The sequence below is a fragment of the Lagenorhynchus albirostris genome, chromosome 11, assembly GCF_949774975.1.
Source record: "Lagenorhynchus albirostris chromosome 11, mLagAlb1.1, whole genome shotgun sequence".
NCBI lineage: Eukaryota > Metazoa > Chordata > Mammalia > Artiodactyla > Delphinidae > Lagenorhynchus > Lagenorhynchus albirostris.
Window position 1 is genome coordinate 67,396,610 of NC_083105.1, and position 27,802 is coordinate 67,424,411.

Genomic DNA, 27,802 nt, shown 5'->3' on the forward strand with positions numbered 1-27,802 from the left:
TTTATTTTATTCTAAAAGAATTTTATTCTAAAAATATTACTTTTTATTTAAGGGAAATTATATCTATATTTGTTGCTTCCAGGGGTCAGTAGACTGTTCCTTGTTTTTTTGATAATAGCCATTCTGACAGATGTGAGGTGGGACTACATCAAACCAAAAAGCTTTTGCACAACAAAAGAAACGGTGAACAAAATGAAAGGCAATCTACTGAATGGGAGAGGATATTTGTAAACAGTATATCTGGTAAGGGGTTGATATCCAAAATATATAAAGAACCCATAAAACTCAAAATCAGAAAAGCAAATAACCCAGTTAAAAAATGGGCAGAGGACCTCAATAGACATTTTTTGGAAGAAGACATACAGATGGCCAACAGGCAAATGGAAAGGTGCTCAACATCACTAATCATAAGGGACATGCAAACCAAAACCAAAATGAGATACCACCTCACATCTGTTGATACTTGTTTTAAAGAATGATACCTCAGGGACCATCTGAGTGAGTCATAGGAGAGTTGGGGAGACATATTACCTAGGGAATAGGCTAAGCTCCCGTGACAAAGAGACCCCCAAATGCAGTGTTTAATTAATAAATGAGTTTACAGCCATAAAAAGAATGAAATAATGCCACTTGTAGCAACATGGATGGACCTAGAGATTGTCATACTGAGTAAAGTAAGTCAGACAGAGAAGGACAAATATCATATGATATTGTTCGTATGTGGAATCTAAAAAAAATGGTACAAAGGAACTTATTTACAAAACAGAAATAGACTTTCAGATGTAGAAAGCAATCTTATGGTAACCAGGGGGGTGAAAGGGGGGAGGGATAAATTGGGAGATTGGGATTGACATATGCACACTATTATATATAAAATGGATAACTAATAAGCATCTACTGTATAGCACAGGGAAATCTACACAATACTCTCTAATGACCTATATGGGAAAAGAATCTAAAAAAGAGTGGATATATGAATGTGTATAACTGATTCACTGTGCTATACAGAAGAAACTAACACAACATTGTAATTAGACTATACTCCAATAAAAATTAAAAGAAAGAAAGGAGTTTATTTCTCTCTCACCTAACAATCTAAAGGTAGGCAGGTGTTCCATGGCTGATGGGTAGTTCTGCCACGTGAGATTATTCAAGGTCCCACAATGCCCTTGTCCTCATGGAAGAACTTGGCTTGCTACCACAACATCCTGGTTCCAGCCTGAGGGAAAGGAGAGTGGAGAACAGTCAGTTTCCTTTTCAATAATAAAATCTGGGTCATAGCACATATCACTTCTACTCACATCCTTTTTGCCAGAACTGAAGTCACCCGGCCTCTTTAGCTGGAATGTAGTTTCTAGCTGGACAGCCATGTGCCCAGATGAAAGTAGGGAGTTTTATTACTAAAAAGAAGGTAATTATTGCTACTGGAGGACAACAGGCAGTCTTTGCCACAGTAGACAGTTCATTGTATTGAATTATTCCTGATCTTCATTGCTGAATGCTCAGCACGTAGCAAGTGCTCAATATATATTTGTTGAATTAATGAAAGTGAGCAGGAAACTAGAGCCAATCCTTAGGCCAGGAATGAGCACTTAAAGAGAAATCCAAATCTTGAAATGGGAGAGACATGAGCTTGGTAGGATTAGATGTAAGCCTCCTGGGAATGGATGAATCGGTAGTAGAGATTATATAGCTTCTAGTAAAGTGAAGTCCAGAGATGAGCTTAGACAGTAAGTGAATCTTCTGTGCTTTATCCAGGGATAGTACCCTCACTTAAATAGAGAATATAATTTAGAAAAACTCACAGGAGCAGGAAAAACTCCACAAGGATGGTACGATGGGGTGAGGGGAGGGTATGAGGATGAGTGGGAGTTGGGGTGGTATCCAGTCTGCTAATGAGGAAAGTCCAGTAGCCTCCACAGTTCAAAGGCAGGCAGGCATCATTTGATGGATCTAGCATTCTGACACTTTTTAGCAGGATTCATGCATTCCTGAGGATCAGCAGAGAGAATTGGCAAGATTCCTGACTGGGCATTAGAGCCTCAACCAAGCAGATGGGGGGCGGGGCAGGGCAGGGTTTTGAGTTCTAGGCTGGGAAACTTTGTATCTTGGGCCAACATAGCAGGTGTGGGAAATGATTCATTTTAGAAGCTGCACAAATTCTCAGAGCTCATTTTTTTGTTGAATATCTGAGCAGTAAGACTTAATTCTGAGCATCATTTCTAATTTTCTGGCCTCTTTATCATAACTGGTTCAGAAATGGAGGGGAGACGGATGCGGGGCCTGGGGAACAAGGGCAGAGGTTGACTGACATAAGGGCTGGTGTCTGAGACTCTGGACTGAGAAACTGATTATACTATGCCCCGTGTCCTGTGGTACTTTACAATGCTATTTTCTTTCTTGCAGTGAAAAGAATAATCGTAAAATATAGCACAATTTCAATAGGGTGATAAACCATGATAATGGATATTTTGGTGTCTTGTTATTCTAAAATAATCTGATTATTGTAATTAAAGAAGGATAAAAGCAGAACTCCCAAAATTGATGTCTCAGGTCAACTTGGCCTATTAGGTAGAAGATGAAATCGTGTATTTCAGCACTTCAGCTCTGCATAATTGATGGAGCACTACTTACTATCTCTTAGGCTGTTCAGCAGAGATTCTGTTAGAATCTGCTTGTGTAATTTGAGGTTGCACAATTTATAACCTTCATAATTTTATAGATGTAAAACTATCTTAGAGATACCTATTCTTTATTCTTGTCAATTAATAGGTTCAATTGAATATTGAAGATATATAATGAAAATCTCACCTTGATCCTCTATGTTTTCTTCCTTCTTTTTACACTAATAAATCTACTAAGCTAAGACAAACACTAACATGCATGTGGATAAAATGATAGCCAGCTTTGTGAATGCACATATTTGTTTTCTCTCTTATCCTTCTCAGGGACTGTATGAATATTTGATCAGACTTCAAAGAAAATAAAGGAGTGACTTATGATTCACTTTTCACTTAAAAAACTAATTTATATATATTTCTTTTGAATTTCTAGTTACTCGCTTAATAGATGAACATTTTACAAAGAGTAATTATATGTGTATTTAAGGTATAGCTAGGTAATGTATATGGGATAGTTTACAAGAGAAAAGAGTTTACATAATTGATGAATTTGTACATCTTCACTGTTAAGATGAGTAGTTTAGTTTAAGCAATACCTCATCCATTATAACTATCAGCATAGGAAGATGCAGTTGAGCCTTTTCCTCTACTATTAATGGTAGGACTAGAAAAAACTCAAGTTTTTTTTTAAAGAAATTCAAACATTTATTCAAGTTTCCAGTGGCTTTAGTCAAGGCAAAAGCATGTTTTGTAAATTATGGCAGTCCATGAATTTAGTTTTCCTTTTGTATTTAAGACATTGGCTTATGATATTAGCCAACACATTGTATACAGTTTAGGTTCAGTTGGATATAATATTGGACTACTTTAAATAAAGGTCTAGCAAATTACTAATTCTCAAATCTGCTGCATATGTTCAAATGAGGTTGTTGAGACTGCTATCCATAAATAGTGAGGCAGGATCAACAGAGGAATGCAGCCAGTCTATTGAAGTTGTGAATGACGTTGTCATTATCATCATCATCATTATTGGCATTGGCATTGTCATCGATCATCATATTCCCTTTTATTTGCTTAGTATTTCTGCCTATTTGATCTTCTTGAGCAGTATTGCAGTTGAGAGAAGAGATGATAAAGAGGAATACTGTTTCAGCTCTTTTACCTTCTTGCTGGTAACAAAAGAGCTGCTAATTTCACTGGTGAATTTCTGAGGGACAGCTAAACACTAGCTAAAAGCATTAATCTGATTATAAACTCAAGTACCAATTTTAATTTTAATCTACAATGAGGATTATAATAATGAATGAAATCAGGATACTCATACCGTTTGATCACTACTGCTGTGTCTGAAGGAAAATGTACCTTGGAAGCCAATTATTATCAGAAAGTTGTTTGTTACCATGGAATAAAAACAAACAAAGTGGAATAACTTTAATATCTTGTCTTATGTCTGTTATGTATATAATTTTAATACTTTAATTTTAAGCTTCAAAGTATAGAGGTGTTTTATTACTTGTAGTCCCCCCTGCACCCTGACTACATTTTGTTCTACTTTACTGGTGAAAATTCCAATGATTTATTTAAAGTCAATTAGTTAGTTGCTAAATCCAGGAGTAGAATCTGCTATTTGTTTTTGTTTCTTTGACTAGTTAGTGGATGCTTTTGTTCCTGATTTCTGATTATATTCACTTATGTATGTATATTTTTATGTTGTTAGATATTCACAACATTAAGCCAACAAACATTTTTTGTAAATAATACATGAAGGTACATATGTTTATTATGCATTGAATCAAATTATAATTAGCTGTAGATTTGAAAGAAACTTTTGAGATTGTTTTGAGGTTAAATGAAGGGATATTTCCAAGTTGACATCCCAAGAGTATGTCCTTGAACTCCCTGAACCTAGGAATGTAAAGGGCATATAGATGTCTAAAGGGTGAGGATGTGACATCCTTAGATGTGAGTTTGCTGACGAAAAAAAGTTGTGGATTACTCATACATTTTGTCCAGTAACTTTTTGAGGAGAATTATTTAAAATTGTCTTTTCAAAAAGCTTTTTGTTTTAAAATTTAGTATTGTTTACATCTCAATAGTTTCAAGTAGTTTCAAGTAGCAACTGAGAGATTATGTGATATGAATAGTTCTGTAGATCTGAAAAACCTAAATTGATCCAAAGATCAAGAAAAATGTATTTATTTATCTTCAGAATATATTTTTTGTAAAAGTTAACTAAAAATGAGGGTTTATCTACTGTCTATAGAGTATGCATTGTGCTCCTGTAATAACAGGAAGCACCTTGGCCTGGGTTGGGATCCAGGATCTGCCACTTGAATTTGGTAGGTTCATTCCTACATCCTCTCATAATTGCCTTGGGTAGTGCTATTGGAGGAGGTCATTGAGAGGACATGACCGCCAGTTGACCCACAAGCCGGAGGCGGCAATCAGAGGCTCCTCACCCCCTCCCATCCTTGAAATGTACATTCCAGTGTTCCCACAGTCAGAGCTCTTTTCAAGGAAGCAACTGCCTTGAGAAAGCAATGTGTTGTTGAGACCATCTGGATGGCATAGGTGACAGAACCGAGTTAAGGCTTCTATATAAACTTTTAAAATTCTGGTAGGCGAGTGCAGAGCTGTACTTGTCTTGCCACCGCCCAAGACAAGCCTGGTGTGTAAGTTCCTTTGTTTGTTAAACCTGCCACCTACCAATCCGGAGCCATCTGCCTCTTCCTGTGGTCTCTCCTTGCCCTTCATGTACCTGCTCAGTTTCAGATTTCACTCAGGAAGCTCCCGTTGAACCAACAAGTTCCTAAAAGAGTAAGTTGATGGAAATCAGCTCTGATTTTGAGCCACTTACAGAGATAATCACAAATGTCTTGGTTTCTCTGTGCCTCTCTTTCCTCATCTGTAATTTCTATTACTGTGGAGCTGATAATCTCATTTATTCAAAGTTGCTGTAGACTTAAATGAGATTGTTGATGTTTAAGGACTTTGCAAGCTGTATATATTGTGTTAATCAAATTTTAATGGCTTTTAAAATTGTTATTATTTTGCCTTTAAAGTTTTGCACTGTAAAGGCATGGATATATTGAAAGAGTAATAGCAATGAACAACAACTATTGATATAATAATAGTTCTAATTTCATATATTTCTAACCTGAATTTAGAAGACAACAACCTTTCATAGTTAGAGACTGAACAAAAGGGTAATTTGGTGAGTTTTGGAACATTCTAAGTCAACCACTCTATGCCTGAGATTAGACCGTTTTTATAATTGAATCTGCACATGGTATTTTTATTAGTCTGCTTATGTGGCGGGAAATCAGTTTAGGTTTCTACACACTGCAGACAGGATAGACACCTGTCAGGGGCCAGAGACTCATTTGATTCATGATGGCAATTGTAGTGATGCAGTTAAAGTGCAAAAGAAGAAAAGAATTCTTACCGATTGCTTTTTTATTGGGAGATGGACAGACCCCTTCTCTTTACTGTTACTACTAATGCACTAAACATACTTAAAGAAGCTCTAGTCTGATTCTTTTTCAGTAAACATGCATATTTGCTGCCACGATACACTTGCATTAAGCTACAGTCTATTTTGTATAGAAAGAAACCAGTTTCTGTCTCTCCATCTCACCCTCACTCTCCTCTCTCCCCCTAACTATGTGTGTGGAGGATACACTGCATCCAAACATGAACTCATCACTCCATCCTGGTTGTCCCATGACTAAAAATGAATATTTTGATGTAATTGCTTCTGACCTGCTTCATTATTTATTAATAACTGCTTGAAAATGCCACACGTTGTGTTCTTAGTGGGATTTTTAGGCTTCTGCACGCAATAAAAATGGAAAACTTGGAAAAAAAGTTTTATTTTAAACTCAAGCAGTTCTCCAATTAAAAAGACCTAATACAGCATGGGCATGCTGGTAAGTTCTTCTGTAAGGCTTCCTATAGCATTTAAAGCCCCCTTTTCTCAGCCTGTTTTGCTCTGAAGAGGCAGTTCAAATGATGGTCGTCAGCCCTTCTTTTAAAAGACATTCAGCTTACTTTGACTTTTGTCCATCAAAGAATGATCATTCACAGTTCTCTAGAAACAGGGGGTGGTAGGCAGAATTTATCTTAAGAATAATTTCATTGCCAGAAACTTCTATGTTAATTTTCATATGTGAGAACTGGTATTTTGTGGCTGAGTTTGAGACACTTAGAATGAAAGTAAGCTCAGAAAATCACCACAAGGGTATAATGGCTCTTGGTAGTTTTAGTGGGTTCCACAGTCTCATTGCTTGTGAGAGTAATAATAATATGTATCATAATTCTAAAAGCCAACACGTGGTGTTGCTACATGGCAGGCACAGCTAGTCATCTGCATAGCTGGCCTTGGAAACTTATTTTTCTGGGGTGAGAATTTGTTCTCATAACCATCTATTTTTTATGTGTGGTTCCTAACAGGAGACCTTGTTGAGAAATTGCTTAATACATACCTGAATTTAATTATGAATTCTGAAAACTGAAATGATAACAAAAATAAAGTAAAATTATTCTTCCGTGGTGGTTTCTTTGACTTGACTTTCTGGTGAGGACTAGAGTTGGATCTTAGAGTAATAATCACAGGAACTCAGAAGTCTCTCTGAACGGTATATCATCTTTGAGATGAAAATAGAAGGCAGGAGTGCTAATTTTACAAAGTGGGAAACAGAAATGCAAATGGGGAAAGTGACCTTTCTTAAAATCACTACTAAGCGAGTCACTTAAGGAACTAAAAATGTTATGTTATATAATTACTTCTTTCTGGATTATTTTCTATGTTGATGCTCCCGAATTTGCCTTTCTGTTTGTGAGTGGCAGTTAAGCATGGGTAAGGATGCCACATTCAGGAGGCAGGGCAATTTAGTGGAAGGAATACTGGACCCGAAACTGTCATCCCCATTACACCTCTAGCATGCCTGGTGCCTTTGGGTGGATCACAGAATTGTAATAGTTGTCCTTGTTAAGCGTTGTGAGAATAAAATGGAATGTGGGTTCAAAGGGGAAAATACATTATTTATACATTTTTGAAGGACAAATGTTGTATGGTGCTAGACGTGCAGCATTGTATAGCACACGTATAAAGTTATATATGTTGTCCCTGCTGTGCTACAGATTTAGTGTTTTTATGGTCCATCCTTTTATCCTCTTCTCATTCCTGTGATTCCTATGATTTACTCAGGCATGCCTATGACTTTAGATCCTGTATTCTGATGACCTCTACATTTATACTGCTGACCTTGACCTCTCTCTTGAGATCAAATTCTGTAGTGCCAGCCTCCTACCGGACATGTCCACGTGCACGTTCCCGAACACCTCAGAACGACCGTTTCGAAAACTGAAATCCCATTTGGGTACCATCATGCTCCTACTGCATTTGCCTTTCATTCTGTCTCTCAAGCTAGAAACTTTGGATTCAATTTTCTCCTGTTTCTCCTGTTTTTGCCTTTTGCATGTGTTTTATCAGTGACCAAATTCTTTAGATTCTGCTTTCTAAAAATCTCTTGAATTCTATAATAATAAAATGATTATACTCCCTAATTTTTTTGAGCTACTCACAGAGTTCAGGCTCCCATCAAATCCTTCCCGGACGCAGGCATAATAAATTTTTGAAAAACATGTTTTTAAGGGGGAACAATAGATTTAAATATCATTAAGGTGAGGTAAGGATTGGTGGGAGACGGTGTTCTGTTGACAGAAAGCTGAAAATTAGTATACTTCCTAGAGGTGCTCTCTCTGCCTCATTCAGTAATTTGTCTTCACCTGGGGATTATAGATTCATGCAAGACCCAGTTTTTAAACCGCTATACAAGTGAACTTGGTTAATCGGGATGGAAAGAAAAGAATTTCATTTTTCCAGTCCCTAAAGCATAGGCTGAATGGAGCTTCTGTAGGACATGTTTGGTACTGGAGGGTCCCTTCTTCCTGCAAGTCACTCTAACCACCACAGAGGGAGCAAAACAGGAAGGTAATGGGCTGGGAGGGGAGCCTGGACAGGGTGAGAGAGCGTGTTGTGAATTGTGACCCTGCGTAAGTGAATAGGCTTAAGTATAAGCTGTATGGAGACCCTCTGGGACAACACTTACCACCCTGGCGGGATAGAGGATGGTTCTGCCCTGCAGGCCTCCTTAAGAACTTCCTTAAGCATCTTAACGCAGATATCCACCTGGGGTTCACTTGGCCCTTCTCACATCAACATGCCTGACAGGCAGTGAAAGAACCAGTAAGTAGTTCTGTGTCACGATTCCTGGTGAAAGCCAAAAACATCAATTTGATTTAGAAAAGGTAGTTTAGGGATGTCAAAATGTGATATTTAAAATATGTGAAATTTAACAAAAAGTCAATAATCACCTGAATTGCCATTTTCTCAAGAGTTTTCCCAACGTTCAAATTTTTTTCTTTCTTCAAATATTCCACATGGCTACCAGAGAAATTTTTCCAAAATGCAGATTGACAAATCTTTAGAAAAAATGGTTTCCCTTCAACTACACTTGCCTTCCTCATGTTTTCAACCGTGGTGGTTTACATTTTTACCAACAATACTCAAATGTAATCCATTTTTTAGGTCCTTCTTCCTTTCATCATAAGGTCAGTCTTCACATGTAATTTCATCTGAAGACAAAACAGATAAAACCCCACACAAATAATATAGCCTTTCAACCCTTCTCACAAATCTGACTCCAGAAGCAGTGGAGAATAATACAGAGATTTAGTGAAGGTTTTCTTCGCCTACCAAATGACAAAGCTTTCTAAAACTCCTCTTCAAGCATCTTTTCTTTTAAAGTTCCACCCTGTCAGGCACCCTTTTCTCAATTTCTTTTCTCTCACTATAAGAGCTCAAGGTTCCTGGGCTACACCTTCCCATCTCTCTGTGGCTCTGATCATCATTCCTGTATTTAATGTAGTCCTTCCTCAGTTTCCTTCGTTTATGTCCCCATCTCTCACCCTGTTCAGCAAGACAAAGAATGCTGCTCAAGCTGTACCTGCCTGAAAAGGGTCGGAGCGAGGCAGGGCCGGGAGGGGGAGTGTGACATTTGTAATTCAATTTTAATTTGTTCTTATCTAGCGAATTGAAACGAAGTCATGAAGTTTGTGAATGATTCACTTGTATATAAATTGGAGTGGATTAAAAGTTAACACTAGATAAATCCTTCTCACAGAGTCTTATTTTCTGTGCCTCCTTGGGGAGCAGACGGTTTTGGATCTCAGAGGGATTGGATGGCACCTCTGCAAAGCCTGTCTTCTCTCTAGTGGAATCCAGGGAGAAACTATTACATTTACCATGGATGAAATTGTGGATTATTATTACGCTTTTGAACTGTGACTGTTGACTAGAACTGAGGAAGTTTGTTTTTGGAAACTAGGAAGTTTCTTTTTCCTAAAACCTGGAACCAATATCCTGGGCCTGACTTCATTGCCCTGGATTAGGTGCCTGTTTCTGAATCAATTACTGTGGACAGGAATAGGCGACGCTCTGATTGGGTACTTTTAGCACAGAGGAAGCCATGGCTTAAAAGTGGGGAGGGATCGTTTTTCAGTGGTAGATAAGAATTATTATTATTTATTTTTTAATTTTTTACCTAGAGAGTAAATTGAGCATGGTGACAGAAACAAGTGTCTATTACATTGGCACACAAAGCCCTGCCTCTCCTCTTCAGCTTTCCTACCCAGCCCCATCCTGCAATGGCTGCTACTTGCTGTTTCAGCCATGTCATGCCCTATCACATCTCTTTGCTTTTTCATAAGCTATTTCTATGACTGGAATGCGTTTCCCTCTCTTCTCTACCTGGTGAGCTCCTGAGCAAATGCCTTCTGTTTTGAGATCCTGCCCTCCGGATGATGTTGGCTACTTTCCCTCTGTGGTCCAACACCACTTTGTACTTACCTGTATGACAGCGTTTCTTTTGTTTTATTGGGATTATTTGTCCCCTCCTCCATTTTATGGGTATCTTGAGGGCTTCTCCATGTCTATGCATCCCCAGTGATGGACACAGACCAGGTGATTACAATTTTATTCCATAAATTTGTGTGGCTGGAAAGGTGGGGAACTTTAGATTAATCTCATAATCTCTGTTTCATCAAGGTTGTGGTTCTCAACCTGATTTCTGCTGCAGTGTTCCAAAGGGAATGCTTGGAAATGTGTGGGAGAACTTTGGGTTGTCACAATGACTAGGACTGAGTGCCACTGGCATTCATTGGGCCAGGACCAGGGGTGCTAAATGTTCTGTAGTGCATAGGATAGTCTTCCACAGGAAGGGTTATTCTCTCCAAATGCCAGTAGCTTTCCCATTGAGAACTCCTTATCTAGTCTGTCTAGTCTAAAGCACAGAAAAGAGGAGAACGATTTGATAGCTACAGAAACTGTGTTTCTGGCTCCCATCAACCCTCTGCACACACTGAATAGGAGAGCGTTATGCTCTGTGAGCGGACGGCTTGAATGATAGGTTTTTCCTGTCCACTAAATCCATTTCTACCCCTGGCTATTTCTCCCATGTCCTCTGGGTCCTGAGGTTGGAGTGCACGACTAAACCACAGGAAAGTGCAGGATAAAAATCTGCTCTCCCACTCAAATCTCTCTTGTCTAGGTGTTCTCTAAGCCTGGGGAGAGGGACGTGGGAATTGAGTTCTGTGCATTTCTTTCAAAAATACGGCACGATAATTTGATCTTAATGTTTCATCCACTGCACAGAAGGCTGAGAGTGACTAATTTCAATGATCTTTTAAAAAATCTATTTATAGCAAGCCTTCTGGCTACAGATATCAGTGTGGAAGGTGGCACATTGATTTAAATCCAGTTTTCTGTCACGAGGTGTCAGAAAAGCTAAATGGCTCTATCATGATTTTTTAGGTCCTTTTCTCGGAAGGACATCCTTTTGTTCAATGTTGACACTGACGTGGCTGTGGTATCCAGGATTTAGGAAGAGTGTGAGGAGAAAACTTGGGAGCTCAGTTTTTCAAACAGGGCTCTTTGATTCTTCACCTCAAAGACATTTTTGAAAAAAGATCTCTGAAACACAAGCTCAGTCATTCATGTGGTTTACTGTCCTGTGTTATGTGTAGCAAAAAGTCTTTTTGAACCAATTTACCAAGAGAGTCTGGAGCTCAGTATTTATCAGCCGTTGCTTGATAATGTTTTCTGAAAGATGTTGCCTGTAAAGAATGCTTTATAAAGCCAAGTTCTAGTCTATTTACTGTATGTTTCTTTTTTTAGATACTCCCAGAAGTATAAAAGCATCCACTGCTACAGCTGAACAGTTTTTTCAGAAGCTAAGAAATAAGCATGAATTTACTGTTCTGGTGACCCTAAAACAGACTCATTTAAATTCCGGAGTGATTTTCTCCATTCACCACTTGGATCACAGGTACGTGCGGCTGCTAGAGTTTCCTGTGTTTTCATTGTAGATGGTGAAATGAACACATTAAAGAGAAGTAAACAAAAGCAAGATATTCATGATTGGTTTAAAACAGCAAGAATAATTTTGCTACATTATGCAAAATCAGAAACACAAGTAATTGAGATCGGCCTAAAAGCAGAAGGAGCTATTGCTTTTGATGTTGCTAAGAGCGAAGGGAAGTCACCATTCCTAAAACCCATTTATTAATTACTAACTTCCTCATGAGTTATCTTCCTCAGTGTTAAAGTCAAACATACTTCCTCTTAATTGGTGAACAGTTAGTCGCAAAAATACCATATTCTGTTTCTTTAGGATATTGCCTGGGTTTAGAGTTTAATAGTCTTATAATTTTAATCACAGACAGATAAATTCTTTTTCAGCACACTTCTTAGACTGTGGCAGTTACAGCTGTATTTTTGGATGTGTGTTGAATCAAAATACTGTCTAGTATTTCTTAGCTCCTCGCACGCATAGAAGCATGATTAGGAGAGCTGGTGGGAGTAGTGAGGAAGAGGGGAGAGGGGGAAGAAGAAATTCATTCATAACACTTAGCATATACATAAATTGCTACTAAATAACATCAAACAGCTTAAAGTGATTCCTTCCTGAAAGAATAACCACAGTTCTGACAATGAAAGTTCTTTTGTGTTCATATTTTGAATGCCCACTTCGTGACTATCTGGGGACGTTGGGCAAGTCATATAACCTCTCTGTGCCTCAATTTCCTCATCTGTAATAGGAGGATAGAAATAGTACCTCCTTCATACGTAGTTGTGAGGATCAAAGAGTTCATATATGTAAAGTGTTTTACATATATAATGGATTTAATAATCCTGTTCAGATGTGGGCAGAAACCTCTTTTCTTGGGGCAGCCTGGGACTTGGCAAATCTTTGCTAAATACTAAAGGGCAAACAGAAGCAAATATATGTGGAGAACAAAATATAGAAAATTGACACAGAGAGCAGGGTTCCTGAGCACATTCTACCTGGATTACTCTCAGGGATTTAAGACCCCATCTAATTCTATCATTAGTCCCAAAGGATTGGCATAACTTCCCAGGCCCCTCACTTGGATTTCTCTCCTCCCAGGTTTTGGCCTGTTTTTGAAAGGAGGGTGCCATCCTAACATTCACCAGGTAATTGGCTTGGGCTCCTTAAGACTGAGCAACAGGGCTTCCCTGATGGTGCAGTGGTCGGGGGTCCGCCTGCCGATGCAGGGGACGCAGGTTCGTGCCCCGGTCCGGGAAGATCCCACATGCCGCGGAGCGGCTGGACCCGTGGGCCATGGCCGCTGAGCCTGCGCGTCCGGAGCCTGTGTTCTGCAGTAGGAGAGGCCACAACAGTGAGAGGCCCGCGTACTGCGAAAAAAAAAAAAAAAAAGACTGAGCAAGAAAGGGAGAGGTCCATGTCCAAGGGTTCACCAGGGCTCTTCGCCTTGGTATGTTCCTGGTCCTCGTCTTCAGGTGATTGACATCAGGGGAGCTCCTCATTTGTAACGCTGCGACCCTGCTCTTCTCCAGTGGGCTTTAGGCAACATGATTCACATACAGCGAAAGATATTGTTCCTTCACAGAGCAGCCTGATTTATTGCTGATTATTTCTGTTTGCTAAGAAAACTCCCCCTGTATTTTGGGCACGAGATTTTTCTAAGCCCTGTGGCTTCTTACTACCCGATTTGTAGAGACATGGAACTCGCCTAACCTTCTTCCAGATGACATCCCTCACGACCATCCCATCCAGATGGTCAATGTTTTGTTGGTCCCTAGAGTTGAATACATTAACTCTACAAATGTTTGACCAGCATGCATTTCTTATAATCTATGCACTTTCCAACTGATACATATTAAAATAGTTTGAAAATTTTTTTTAGCACCTTAGACATAGTAAGGATATGGACCACCGAAATACCCAACTTTTATCAGGTAGGTCTTTGAAGTAAGATCTGCTGTCAGACAGATCCTATCTTACTGTTCCTATGAAGTAGATTTGTTAAAGTTGTGTGTAGGGCTTTATATTGACTTATTTCAATTAAAAATAATATTTGTTTTATTTCAAATTAGCATAGCAACATATTTTCATTGTAGAAAATGTGGACAACTGACAAGTGTAATAAAGAAATAGGAAAACTCATACAAATCATATCACCAGAAGAAGACTGATGTTGAAATTCTGTCATATTTTAATCCAGTTTTTTGTCTGTGTCGGTGTGTGTTCTTAATTTTGGATACTGAACTCTTTCCTTTTTTAACTTTGATAAACAACACCGTGATGAATATATTTATACATAAATCTTTGTGCTCAGCTCTCATGCTTTCCGATTATTCTTGTTAAATTGATTATTAATTCTTCATTCTTCCTTTGTATCATCTGCAAATTTGATAACATTTACCTAAACGAATACCATATTTGAGATATAGGATATTTTTCTATGATATTTAAAATCATATCTATTTGGAAGGCACTTATCATTTGCTTGGGAAGCCAACAATTATTAAAGGCTTACCGTGTGCTAGGCGCAGTGCTCAGTGCATTCCATGGGTTAGTTCCTTTTACGTCAATATTAGATAGTGGTTCAGAGTGCAGATCTGGAGGACTGCGTGCATTCCAGTCATAGCTCTGGCTATGTGACCTTGGGTAAATCACTTACCTCTTCTGAACCTCAGGTTCCTCATCTGTAAATCCGTATAAAGTGCTTGATGATACTAGAGAAAAAAATTCACTAAAGTCCCATCATATTGCAAGGTCATTATTCTCATTACCATTTTACAGATAAGAAAAACAAGTTTTAGAGAGGTTAAGTTGTTAAAGTCTCCCAAGAGTAAATGCGGGTAGGGTTTAAACTCAGGTAGTATGATTATAGAGCTGGTCTCTTGCACCTCTGTGCTGTGCCTTCTCTCAGTGCCTGAAGTTGTTAGACTAGCTTCTCTTCTGCCTGTTTTTTCACAGTATCACTTATCTAGATGGTGACAGAGTCGGCACCCAAACCCACTTCTGATTTTTTTATTCCAGTTTTATTGAGATATATCAATAATTGACACGCAGCACTGTGTAAGTTTAAGGTGTACAGCATAGTAATTTGACTTACATACATCATGAAGTGGTTATCACAGTAAGTTTAGTGAACACCCATCATCACATATAGATACAACATCAAAGAAATAGAAAAATAATTTTCCTTCTTCTGAGAACTCTTAGGACTTACTCTCTCAACAACTTTCATGTATAACACACAGCAGAGTTAATTATATTTACCAGGTTGTACATTGCATCCCTGGTACTTATTTATCTTATAACTGGAAGTTTGTACCTTTTGAGTGCCTTCATCCAATGCCCTCTTCCTCCATCACCCGCCTCTGGGAACCACACATCTGATTTTTTTTTCTGTGAGTTTGTTTGTTTGCTTTTGAAGCATAATTGACCTACAGCACTATTAGTTCCTGTTATGCAGCGTATTTCTATATATTTCAAAATGATCACCACAATAAGTTAAGATGGCACCATACATACACACATACGTAGTTATTGACTATCTTCCCCACACTGTACATTTCATACCTGTGACTCGTTTATTTTGTAACTGGAAGTTTGTACCTCTGAGTCTCCCTCACTTATTTCTCTCCTCGCCCCAAACCCTCTCTCCTGTGGCCATCACCTGTTTGTCTCTGTAACTCTCTTTCTGTTTTGTTATGTTTGTTCATTTGTTTTGGTTTTTAGGTTCCACATATGAGTGAAATCATACAGTATTTTTTTTTTCTGTCTGACTTATTTTACACTCAGCATAATTCTGATTCCCGAGTCCGGTATTTTTACGCATCCACTGTGATATCTCCTAACCTCCCATCACCCTCTCAGACCTTGTGCTTTGGTTTGTATTGTTTTTTTTCCTGTTGTTGTTGCTGAAGATATCTTTCTTTCCTTAGTCTTATTCTCAGCCATCTCTTTAGTGTCATCATTTCCTGAACACTTATTTATTCTCTGCTTATTTTCATAAAAAATTAAGGAGGTTTATAGAGATATCTACAGCACAATAAGACAAAAATAAAATGAAATATGCAAACCAAGGCAAAGAAGAAATAGACAACCACTTAGATGATAAGGGAATGCAACTATTCTTGGTTCTGAGACCAGAGACTTATTTCTCCTGTGACCTTTTATGGTAAAATATAGTGAGTGCCTTTAAAGGAACAAGTTCAGAGGACCTCGTGTCAGCTGGTGACGTCAAGCCACAGCGCGCTTCAGAAAAAGCAAATCTATAACGATGCCAGTAACGTGCATCTAGGTGTAAAGGTGTTTGAAGTTGTACTGTCTTCGAGGCCCTTGGTAGTGTGCACAAAAGTTCTGTGCAACCAAGTTTTACTGCTCAGAATGCCAATAGCACCTCCTATATGAAATCCTGATAAAATACCATGTCTTCTAGGCAATATTCCATACCAGTTGCTTTTCCCAGTGTCTTGAGAATAATACTGAATTCAAGTTAGACTTCTCTGATAAATACCCAAATTGCAGCTATTCTTTGTTGACAGTTAAATGAAAGTTGTGTTGAACCTCAGCAGCAATTGAGTTGTAGGAAATACTGACATTTTATTATGAAAATTGAGGAACCAAATAAGGCCATGCCTGAACAGAAGGTACCCACATCCTCCTGTGGTGGCTGAAGTAGGCAGTTCCCAAGGGCAGGGCCAGGCTTTTTCTGGGTAAGTAGTGTGGATTCTACTCTCGCGTGATGATGGATGGATCCTCTAAAATGTGGAAATTTTAACTATGCTACAAATTTCAAACATTACATATAAGATTAATGCTGATAGTGAATTTTACAAATTGGAAAATCACAAAGAGGGAAGCAAAAATCACCTGTAATTTTATCCCCCTGGGGATAGTGTCTACTAATACTTTCAGTTATAAATGTCTACTTAAAATGTATAGATATACTATTTTTTTTAAAAATTAAATCACACTGTTCATATTTTATAACTTTTTATAATTTAGCAAAATTTTTTGAGGATTTTCCTATGCCAGTAAATATTCATTTATAATCTGTTCATTAATGACCAAAGAGTATTCCATTACTGGGTGCAAATTAAATCAGGGAAATCAGATTCTCACAAAATTTTAATTTTGTCATTAAAAATGCCAAACTATCCAAAAAATGTCAAATTTTGATCAGTAGAACTATCTGACGTATCCATTAAGATGACTAGCTTGCAAAATATGGTCCTGGATAAGTGAATGCATTTATGTGCTTCAAAGGATTGTTAGCTGTAAACCAGTTAAATGTTGAAAAATGCTCATCAAAAGAAACAGGTGATCTGTCATCCTTTAACTGGCAGTGATTAGATGTGGATTCAGCCTTCCGTCAGGTCTGTCTTAGTTCACAGAAGAGCTCTTCCTCATGAGGAAAGCAGCTCATTTCCTGGTTGCTTTTGGGAGTGGGTGGGGTGAGGTTGTGGTGCTCCACTGACCACAGGTTCTTGCCTGCTTGGTAGAAGGCAAGAAGTTGAGTTACTCATAACCCCGTGAGTTAGGCTTTGTGAGTTTGACCATAGAGTGCCTGCTGCAGAGCAAACACTAAATAAACATTAATGTTATTACTAGAGATGATGTGAAGCGGCTTCCCTGCTTCTTGCGTCAGTCCCTGACTTCACTCTTATCTCCCTGCGGGTTGATGGCAGTGAGCTATCCTGAGATATCTGGCTATTGCGCATCTTGCTCTGACTCCAAATGAAGTAGGGAGAGGTCAGTGAGAAATAGAGGCTGCAGGGAATGTCAGCTCCGGCACTGGCAGAGATGGAGAAAAGTGGTATCATTCAGTAGGAGTATAAATGCCAGGCACAGTGGCCAGTCTGCTCATCACCTCTGTGTAGATCCCTTTCTTTCTGCTCATCCAAGTCCTGTTCACGCTTCAGAACTTCACTCACAGCTCCGTGAAGCTTTTACTGACCTTCCCAGTTTACATGAATTTCTTTCTCCAGGTTTTTAAATCTGGGCCACTCCTTGTGGCATTCTAACATATAACATCTTGTTGTTTCAATGTTTCACATATATACATATGTATTCATTGCATATGAGACGGTAAAAAGTATCATTTGCTGCCTTTGCTCACAATTTATATTTTAAAAATCTAAATCTATTTGGTAACAAATATTTACTGAAGATTTTTTAAATTTAAATTGTAATTGTAATTTAAAAAAAATTGGTAATACATCCCATGGTTCAAAATTTAAAAGGCACAATAAGATATAGAGAAAAAGTCTACCTTCATCCCTCCCCGGCCACCTGATTTCTGTCCCTGGGGGCAACCACTATTATCATTAAAGACATTTTGAAAGTAAGAAAAGTTAAAAGAAGAAAATGTTTCTCAGCCAGTCAGTGGTGTGCTGGAGCAGGCTTATACTGGCTGATAAGAATTGAAACTTTGTGAGCTGGCTGACATCACTGTTGTAGCTTGAAGTAGACTATGGAAATAAGCAAGTGCTACAGAGTAGAGCTCTTTTTAAAAAATGTGTTTTTGTTGATAAATATTCTGTTTTTAATGAGTCTACTTTTTTCATATTTCTTTTCTTCTATCTTCCCTAAACAAACGGATAAATGAACCAATATCTTAGAATTATTTCTGTAGAAAACAGAGAGCCAAATGTTAAACATTTATCAGTACCATGCCTGCAGTGGTTGTAGACAACCACCATAAGACTCCAGGATGTAGCTTTCTAATCCTTTTCCCAGGAGTACTTGTGTGTTTGCCTGAAATTTTATGTAGCTGACAACAATTTTTGATTAGATTTTTTCTTTTGCTGTAAAGGATTATGCATTAAACTTGCACACTCCATTTTACCTGCCATGCTGTCATACAAAGTTAGATGCTAAATAAATATTTGGTGGATGAAAAAATGAGTGGAAGATCGAGCGAAAGATCATCATGAGTACACCAGGAATCACGAATGACATCACAGAGTTTTCTCCAGGCTAGGGTAAAGGATCTGGAGAATGTTCAAATTTGCTCTATTGATGCAGGGTGCCTTATCTATCCTGAAATGCCATTAGCTCTAGGCGTGAGGATTTCACTAACTGGCAGACGCTGCTTCCAAATGACTGCAAGTCAAGTTCTTAGAGAATAACGACACCTGTAATGAGCTATGTAACAACATCTCAGCCACTGTGTGAGAGCTGGAAACCTAATCACACAACTTTGTTGGTTTGGACGTATGAGACTAATGGATGTGCTCTGGGTCTTGGGGTGTCTGAAGTGAGCTAAGAGCAAGATGGAAGTGGGAAAGGCAGACATCACAGTGTCTTGGGACTGGAAGTGTGCTTAAGTCACATCTTGGTACTGAAACACAGCTTCAAACAAAGTGACATCATTATGAAGCTACTGGGAACCTTATAAGCAGTGCTCTGGTGTGCCGTGAACAGTCTCATTTGGCCTCCAAACCTGAGATGCTGGTTTCCAGTGATGTTTTTCCAGTAGGGGCTGCTGTTAAAAATTGGACCACAAACTTCATGTGAGCACAGTGTAAAAAGATTGTTGGCTCTTCTGGCATTTCTGTGTATGTTTAGCCAACATCAGTATTACCTAAAAACAACAGACAATAATATATGGTACTTTATGTATGAAAGAATTAAGACACTTAGGCAGATCAAAGGAGTTTTCTCATCATTACAGTTTTCTGGCTATTGTGTTTTGAAAGGAAAAAAAAAGACTAGAGAAGTAATTCTAAGGTATTATTCACTTATCTGTTTGTACAAGAAATATAGAGGAGAAATATGAAAACAGTAAAGGCTAATTGAAAAGTGAAAGTATATTTGTAAGTAAAAATGAATGAGAAAATTTCCCCGAATTCCAAAAGGACTCTGTTCTCTTTTTCCATGTTTTGTAAAACTGCATTTTCTTCACGATAAATAAAATCCTTTTGCTGTCCCTTGATGTAGCTTTGGTACAGTCCCCTAAATTACATTCTGTGGTTTAAAATTTCCTTTATGAGAAATTTATGGTCTACTCTATAGAATAGAAAATTTGGCATGATTTTGGGCCATTTGGGAGAAGTAAGAAAAAAATTCATCTGTCCTTGATGCTACCTAACTTTCTTCTTTGGATGTTGAGGAATTTGTGACAATGAAGGAGAGATTATCTCAGCACAATATTTGACTCTGCAATGAATACTGATGCATAGGCATTAATGCAAATACTGTTGATTAGTTTACTATTGATCTTTTAATTGGAGATCTGGAAAAGGGACGATGATACATCTGTATTTAACTTTCCATCTTAATCTGCCCCGCTGTATTCAATGAATGATCATTTTGTCCTGCCTAACAAAGAAAAGAAATGGACATCTTGAACTTAGATCTAGGTATACTTATCTTGTGTAATATCTAATAGGTGAAGCTGGCGGTCCCAATGCCAGTTACCCAAAAGCCCATTCTTTTCTCACATGTTTGTAATGTCAAATGTAGTACCACATCTCTGTCAATTCAGAGGTCTGTTTCTGGGCCTTGTATTCTGCTCTACTGATTCCTTGTGGCTCCTACAGGAAGACCACACTACTCTGATTACTGTAGTTTTATAAGACTTGCTAACTCATAGTTCAGGTCTCTGTTCTTCCTGTTCAGATTTTTTGCTATTCTTGAAACTTTATTCTTTGGTATAAACTTTAGAATCAGTTTGATAAGTTTTATGAAAAAAATGCCATTGGGATTTATATTGGAATTGTGTCACATTTATAGATTAATGTGTTAACATTTTTCTGGTATTCATTTTTTAAAATCCAGGGATATGACTTATCTCTCCATTTTCTTTCATTTCTTCTTTATAATTATCTCTATAAAGGACATACACATATTTTGTTAGATTTTTTCCTAGGAACCTTACAGGCTATTCTGTTACTCAAGTGGGATCTTTATTTTTCCATTATATTTTCTAATTTGCAAAAGACTTAAGTTACTATATTACCAGAAAAATGGATTCTGATTTGTATCAAAAGTAACATCTGCTATAGTATTTAACTTGCTTTCTCTTTTGTCTCTGGAGGAAAGTTGGAGTTTTTGGATGCAACTCAAGTATAATAAGAAAATTTTCAAGGTGTCATCAAAGTTCATTTAATTCTCTTTTCTTAATCTGCCATACACTGATATGCACTGACATTTCAATGATCTTTTCCAAGCTGAATGTTGAGGGATTTGTTGTAATATATTTTAATTCTTTGGCATTAAGACTCTTCTCCTTTTAGTCTTACGATGTCATTGTGAAACTTCCCAAATGCTGTTTAGGCCTTTGGTCAATCACTTAAAATCATTTTTCAGAAGACTCATTTAACAAATTAAAATGATCTTCCTGCAGTTTATTAGGAAGTGACAGGAAATAGAATTGAGCTTATTTGTAACTTGTTTTGTTATCTCCTGTAGTGTGGTGAAGCATGTACCTTTTAAAAAAGTCCATGCAAAATATTGTTTGGGGGCTTCCCTGGTGACGCAGTGGTTGAGAGTCCGCCTGCCGATGCAGGGGACACGGGTTCGTGCCCCGGTCCGGGAAGATCCCACATGCCGCGGAGCCGCTGGGCCCGTGAGCCATGGCCGCTGAGCCTGCGCATCCGGAGCCTGTGTTCCGCAACGGGAGGGGCCACAACGGTGAGAGACCTGCGTACTGCAAAAAAAAAAAAAAATTGTTTTGGTGTCCTTATTGACATGGAGTTTACGTTATCTCCATTACTTAAGAAATCTTATTTCCCTAGCTGTTGTATACACTTGCATTCCATTGATCTTGGCAAGCTGTCATATTTTTGAAACCATATATTGATGTATTTCATAATAGTTGAATGAAAGTCATTCAAATTTTGCCTCTTCTTTTCAGTGATTTTACCCATTGAGCATTTAAAGAAGGAGATGATTGGCATGCTGTCATCTTTCATTTGTATTTTAACCTTTGGTTATTTAAAACTCTAGGTGGTGTAAAAATTAGGTTTGATTATTATTGAGGATGTGAGTGCACTAGAGAATACACGAATCAGTGAATATTTCAACATAAATCCATTTAACTTAGCCAATAAAAATACCCTGATCAGCACGGAAAAGAAAGTAAGAGATGTGTTTTGAGGAAACAATTTACTTTGCAGATGACTTGAACTATACACTTTGAAGCACTGAGCACTATATTTAAAATACTTTTTGCTAACATGATATATGAGAAATGACTGTCATTTCTAAAGTTTACTGTTCTTTGAATATTAGTGAATTTGTACATTTTCATATATTTATTAGTAAGTTGTTGGTATCTCTGATTAGATGAATAGTTTCTAAATATCCTTTGCCATTTTTACACCAGAGTCTTGTCATTTTTCTTGTTTATTTGTAAAATTCTTTATATGTTAAGAATGTCAACTCACTGACAGTTATATTTGCAGGAGAGTTCCCAGGTTAATTATTGCTTTTAATTTAAAAATGTTTTTTGAAATCATTTCAAACCTACAGAAAAGTTACAAAGACAGTACAAAGAACTCCTGCCTCTTCTCTCACCAGATTCCTAATTGGTAATCTTTTTAGCTCATTTGCTCCATCACCCTCTATCTCAGTCCAGTATGCCTTTTACTGACAATATACTCCATCACCCTTAAATACTCTAGTATATATTTTATTAAAACAAGGACACTCTCTGTATAACCAACATACACAATGCAATCAAGAAATCAGCATTGACAGCACAATACCATCCAATCTCAGACCCCATTTAAATTTCACCAACTATCTAAACAATGTCTTTTTCCTTCTTGGGCCATAATTCCATTCTAGAACACATGTTGCATTTGGTTGTCATATCTTATAATTTCCTTCAATCTGGAGCAGTTCCGTTCCCTGTTTTGGGTATCCTTTACAGTCTCAGAAGTATAGGCATTTCATTCCATATTATCACCGTCAACCGGGGTCCATCTGATGTTTCCTCATCACACTCAGGCTATGCATTCTTGTTAGGAATACCACAGAAATGATGCTGACCACATCTGGAGGTACACTGTGTCAGTCCGTTCTACTGCTGTGATATTAACCTTGATCACCTGGTCAAGTTAGTGATCTGCCAGGTTCTGCACTATTTTTTCCCTTTGATTTTGATCAGTATTTTATGGGGAGATAATTCAATTTCATTCCAATATCCTGTTCCTCATCAGACCTTCACCCACCTGCCTTAACATCCATTGACTGTTCCCACCTGTATAAGATACGATTGCTTCTTAGTGACACGAATAAAATGATAAAATGGAAAATTGAACTCATTCTAACTCAAATTCATTTTTTATACTGTCAAAAACTTAAGGAATATATGTCATGTAAAAATATATGCCTAAAAAATGGTAATTCAGACTTTTGTATCTCATTTTTAAATTTTTTAATTTTTATTTTTTGCCATACACGGGCCTCTCACTGTTGTGGCCTCTTCTGTTGTGGAGCACAGGCTCCGGACACGCAGGGCCAATGGCCATGGCTCACGGGCCCAGCCGCTCCGCGGCATGTGGGATCCTCCCGGACCAGGGTACGAACCCACGTCCCCTGCATCAGCAGGCAGACTCTCAACCACTGCACCACCAGGGAAGCCCTTGTATCTCATTTTAAGTGCATATCCCCTTTCACTATGCAAGGTATCTTTAAATTAACTACTGTATTTTTCTTCAATGAAAAGTATTCATTTATACTGAATGAAATTCAGAGAAAATAATGTTATTTCCATAAAGTTGATTTGCCCAACTTTTCTACCTTTTTCTTGATAGCTTTATATACAGGATTGCATTCATTGAACTAAACTCAAAGACCTTTGTGAAAACAAGATCAGAGTGTATATAAGATGTATTTCCAGGCAAATGTTGCTGGAAATACATTTAGCCTTCTATGATGTCTAGTTATTGGATTTTCAGTTTTTGACATTTCTAATTGCATGTTTTCTACATTTAAAAAATAATTCTGATTGTTATTCATCAGCCGATAACTGAAATAAATATATGACAAAATCTTTCTATCCTTTAGTTTGTCATAATTCAGGATCTATTGCAGGTGTTTTGTTCAATCACGTTAAGAAAAGTTGTGCTTATTTTTAATCTCTCCATTTCTAACTAGATATGAGAATGTAGAGTAATAAGACAGTATAAAAATGTCTGGCCATGTAAAATAAAGATCTGGCAGAAATATAAAAATTCTGGACACGAAAAAGGAAGGCCTACATTTATAGCAAATCATCATCCTGGGGAGTGTCAATTCAGGAAAATGATGAAATGGGAACTCTTTGAGGACCTGGACTTTTGTCTCTTTTTCCCAGTATTCTCTGTACCTGGTACAGTGACTGCTGTAAAGATGGCTGGTGGATGTTTGAGGAATGACTGAATGAGAAGTGCAGAGAATCTGCTGATACCCAGTGTATGGTAGTTGGCTGATTTCTTAGGTTCATTGAAATGTTGTCTCTGCATTATAAGGATTAACACTTTATTAAGTTCTTACTCTGTGTCATGTAGTCTTCTAAACACCTTACATGGATTAATCTCATTAAATGTGCATCACAATCTTGGAGGTAGATACCATTCTTATCCTTATTTTCCAGATAAGAAAATGGGGCCTTGAAAGGTTAAGTCTCAAGTCCAAGTTTACAGTAAGTGGCAGAATCAACATTTGAACCAGGCTGCCTGACACCAGAGCCCATTCTCCTGTAACCACCGTCCTGACAACTTCTCTCTCTACCTGTTTTAGAGCAACACTATGGCCTTTCTTCCTCCTCAAAACCCAAGAACTCTATCGACAGGGTTAATACTCTTGCTTTCTATTGCTTTTGAAGACAACAATCATATATTTTTCTTCTATTAAGCTTTTTTGTTATAGTAAACATTTTTATCCAGAAGTTTTCTTTCTTGCAATTTATTTCTTTATTTCAATAGCATCATCATGGCTTGCTGAAGTTGATAACAGTATAAATAAAGCTGTCATGGTCTGCATGATTGGGAAAATATTTTGTCTTTTCATTTTTTAAAATTGACTCTCCATAAAAAGTTTGTGCTAAAACTTAAAACTAAGATTCCTACATTTTTGGCATTTCCCTACTAGAATTTGGGGCCCAGTTGGATCTATTTTCTTTAGTTAGGGGGGGTCCAGTAGCCATTTCGATTGGGAACGCTTGAAGTAATAGGCTCACTAAGAGCAAAATGTCACCTCAGTGGAAGACCCATGAATCCTGTTGCCTTCTTCCTTGGCTTTTATCTATTCTGAACAATAGAGGAGACATGATGACCCATGAAGCATGTCAGAAAACAGATGCTGCAGTGTTGACAGCTTACTCTCCCCTGTGACTAATTCCTTTCTTTCAAATACAGCCTCCCTAGAACTTCTAGTTGCCTTACACGCATCAATGCTTCTCCTTTATTGTCTGCCCGTAGTTTCAGAATGTGTTACGTGTAAAGCTGCCAGAAATTCCTGCACAGACCAACCTCTATTGACCTAAGGAAGTCCTATCGATTTTTTAAACGACCTTAGGAAAGCAAAATGTTAAGAGGAAGATTTGAAACCAGATAAAATACTTCCTGGAATCAAAGGGCATCGAGGGTCTTTGGGAGTCACTTAGTCACTCCAGATGGATGTATTCCTAAAAGCATCATGAATCATTGTTTTAGGTGAAGGTGATGATGAAAAGTTACCATCTTGAGAACATAATCTTCTTCCAGAAATATTGTTTGCTGTTTATACTTTGAGATAGCACGATTGCATGCACACTTTAATACACTTGTAAAGCCACTTAAGTATCTGGAAATTGAAGACACCATTGCTGTATTCTCTTGGAATTACACATGCACATACACACAAATTCCAATTCATCCAAAACTACAGTAATGTTTAAATTATGTATATAAATGTATATGGATTTTAAGAGGTCACCAAGTTCTTTCCTTCAGGCAGAGTTGACTTAAATCATTCACAAGGTAAAACTACATCCAGAAAAGATGTTTTGTTTTGTGAATTTTTTTCACAAAAGAGATTGACTTAAGTAACCAAATTCAGAAATTAAAAAGTGATGTATTATGGATTTTTTAATGTAAAATTAAGTACATAGTGTCTTATATACTAAAGGATCAAGTTATTAATGATTCCTCAATGAATATGTTTCTATGTATGTATATTTTTAGATCCTTTCATATCAAAGTGGATGTTATGAGAATTTGATGTATAAAATATCATTTCTGTAGTTTTTGAACCCTACTTGACCATTAACACACATCACAGATGGTTTCACAGATCCAGGGATAATTTACTCCACTTCCTTTCTGCAGAAATAGAATTACATATACTCAGTGGAAAAAAGAAATTCATGTTTTATATAGGTCTTTTAAAATAACTTTTCAGGGAGGGAGATGCAAGAGGGAGGAGCTATGGGGATATATGTATATGTATAGCTGATTCACTTTGTTATAAAGCAGAAACTAACACACCATTGAAAAGCAATTATACTCCAATAAAGGTGTTAAAAAAAAGAGATAACTATAAAATAACTTTTCAATAGGAGTTTTATCTTTAAATTCAAATGAAGTGATACCTCAGTTAATAAATCCCTTGGAACCATATGTATTTTATTACTTAACTATATTAAATATACCCTTGTGCGTGTACATGCGTGCGCACACACACACAAATACTTGCACCTCAGAGTCTTTCAAAACAGAACAGCTAGTGCTTATTTTTAATGACCAAATCTTTAAATTTTCCTCTCTAATATGTTAATCTGAGTTTTATAGAAAAAAGTATGACCGTTTCTGAAATTAGAACGATGCTATATATCATAAAGGGATAGTGGGCTGGAAAAGTTTTAGAAAAAAGGAAAGAATGCACTGACCCTTTCTCAACCTACCACTCTTCAGTGTAAGCCCTCTTGGGGAATTAGTGAAGGGTTATACTTCTAACTTCCTTTCAAATATCATCAGCATCTCTACATTGGAGTAAGGACTAGAGGCAGAATAGCTTTGGTGATGCCATCAGGAGTGAGATGGGATGAATCCAGTCTCCAAATAGATTCCTTGAGTTTTCAGCAATTGGGGATCTTATTTTACATGGCCTGTACTCGTAGGTGATAAATATAAGTTGGGAATCATTGCAGAAATCTTCTTTTTCCTTATATGAATGTTTAATTGATGCTCTCCAGTTCTTTGAAAGAACGATTATTTTCTTTTAGAATTGCAGTCACCTTTGCTATAATCAGCTGAACCTGATCTGTATGGGCCTGTTTTTAAACTATCTGTATGGTTCCATTAGTCTATATTTCTATTCATGTGCCAACATTGCATAGTTTTAGCTACTGTTGTTTCATAATAATTTTAGATATAGTAGTGTAAACCTTCCAAATTTTGTTGTTCTTCTTCAGGATTATCTTGGGTATACTTGTCTTTTTCACATTTCCTTGTAATTTTAGAATCAGCTTGATTTTTGGTTGGGATCTATTAAATCTGTAAGTAAATTTGACCAATGATTTACGTATTTGCATTAGAGATTTAAAAATTTTTCTCAGTAACATTTTTATACAACATTTTATTTCATTTGTTTTGTAAGGTTATCGCACATTTTCTGTTAAATTCTGGGATATGTGATGTTTTGATGTTAATTTAATTGGCACATTTAAAATTTTGTTTTATATTTGTTAGCCATACAAGTGAGTTTTGTACATTGATCTTCCAGTGACCTTTGTTACATTAATTTATAATTTATTATTACTCATTTATGCATTAATTTATCTGCTATTCATTATAATATTGACTA

General features: G+C 37.3%; 1 protein-coding gene across 1 annotated transcript in view; it reads left to right on the forward strand.

Moving 5' to 3' along the window:
• The window catches only part of NELL2 (neural EGFL like 2), a 492,411-nt gene that overhangs the window by 156,055 nt on the left and 308,554 nt on the right, over nucleotides 1-27,802 (forward strand). The window contains exon 4 of the mRNA XM_060165069.1: nucleotides 11,860-12,010. Coding sequence (XP_060021052.1) covers nucleotides 11,860-12,010 — 151 coding nt within the window. The remainder of the gene's footprint in view (nucleotides 1-11,859; nucleotides 12,011-27,802) is intronic.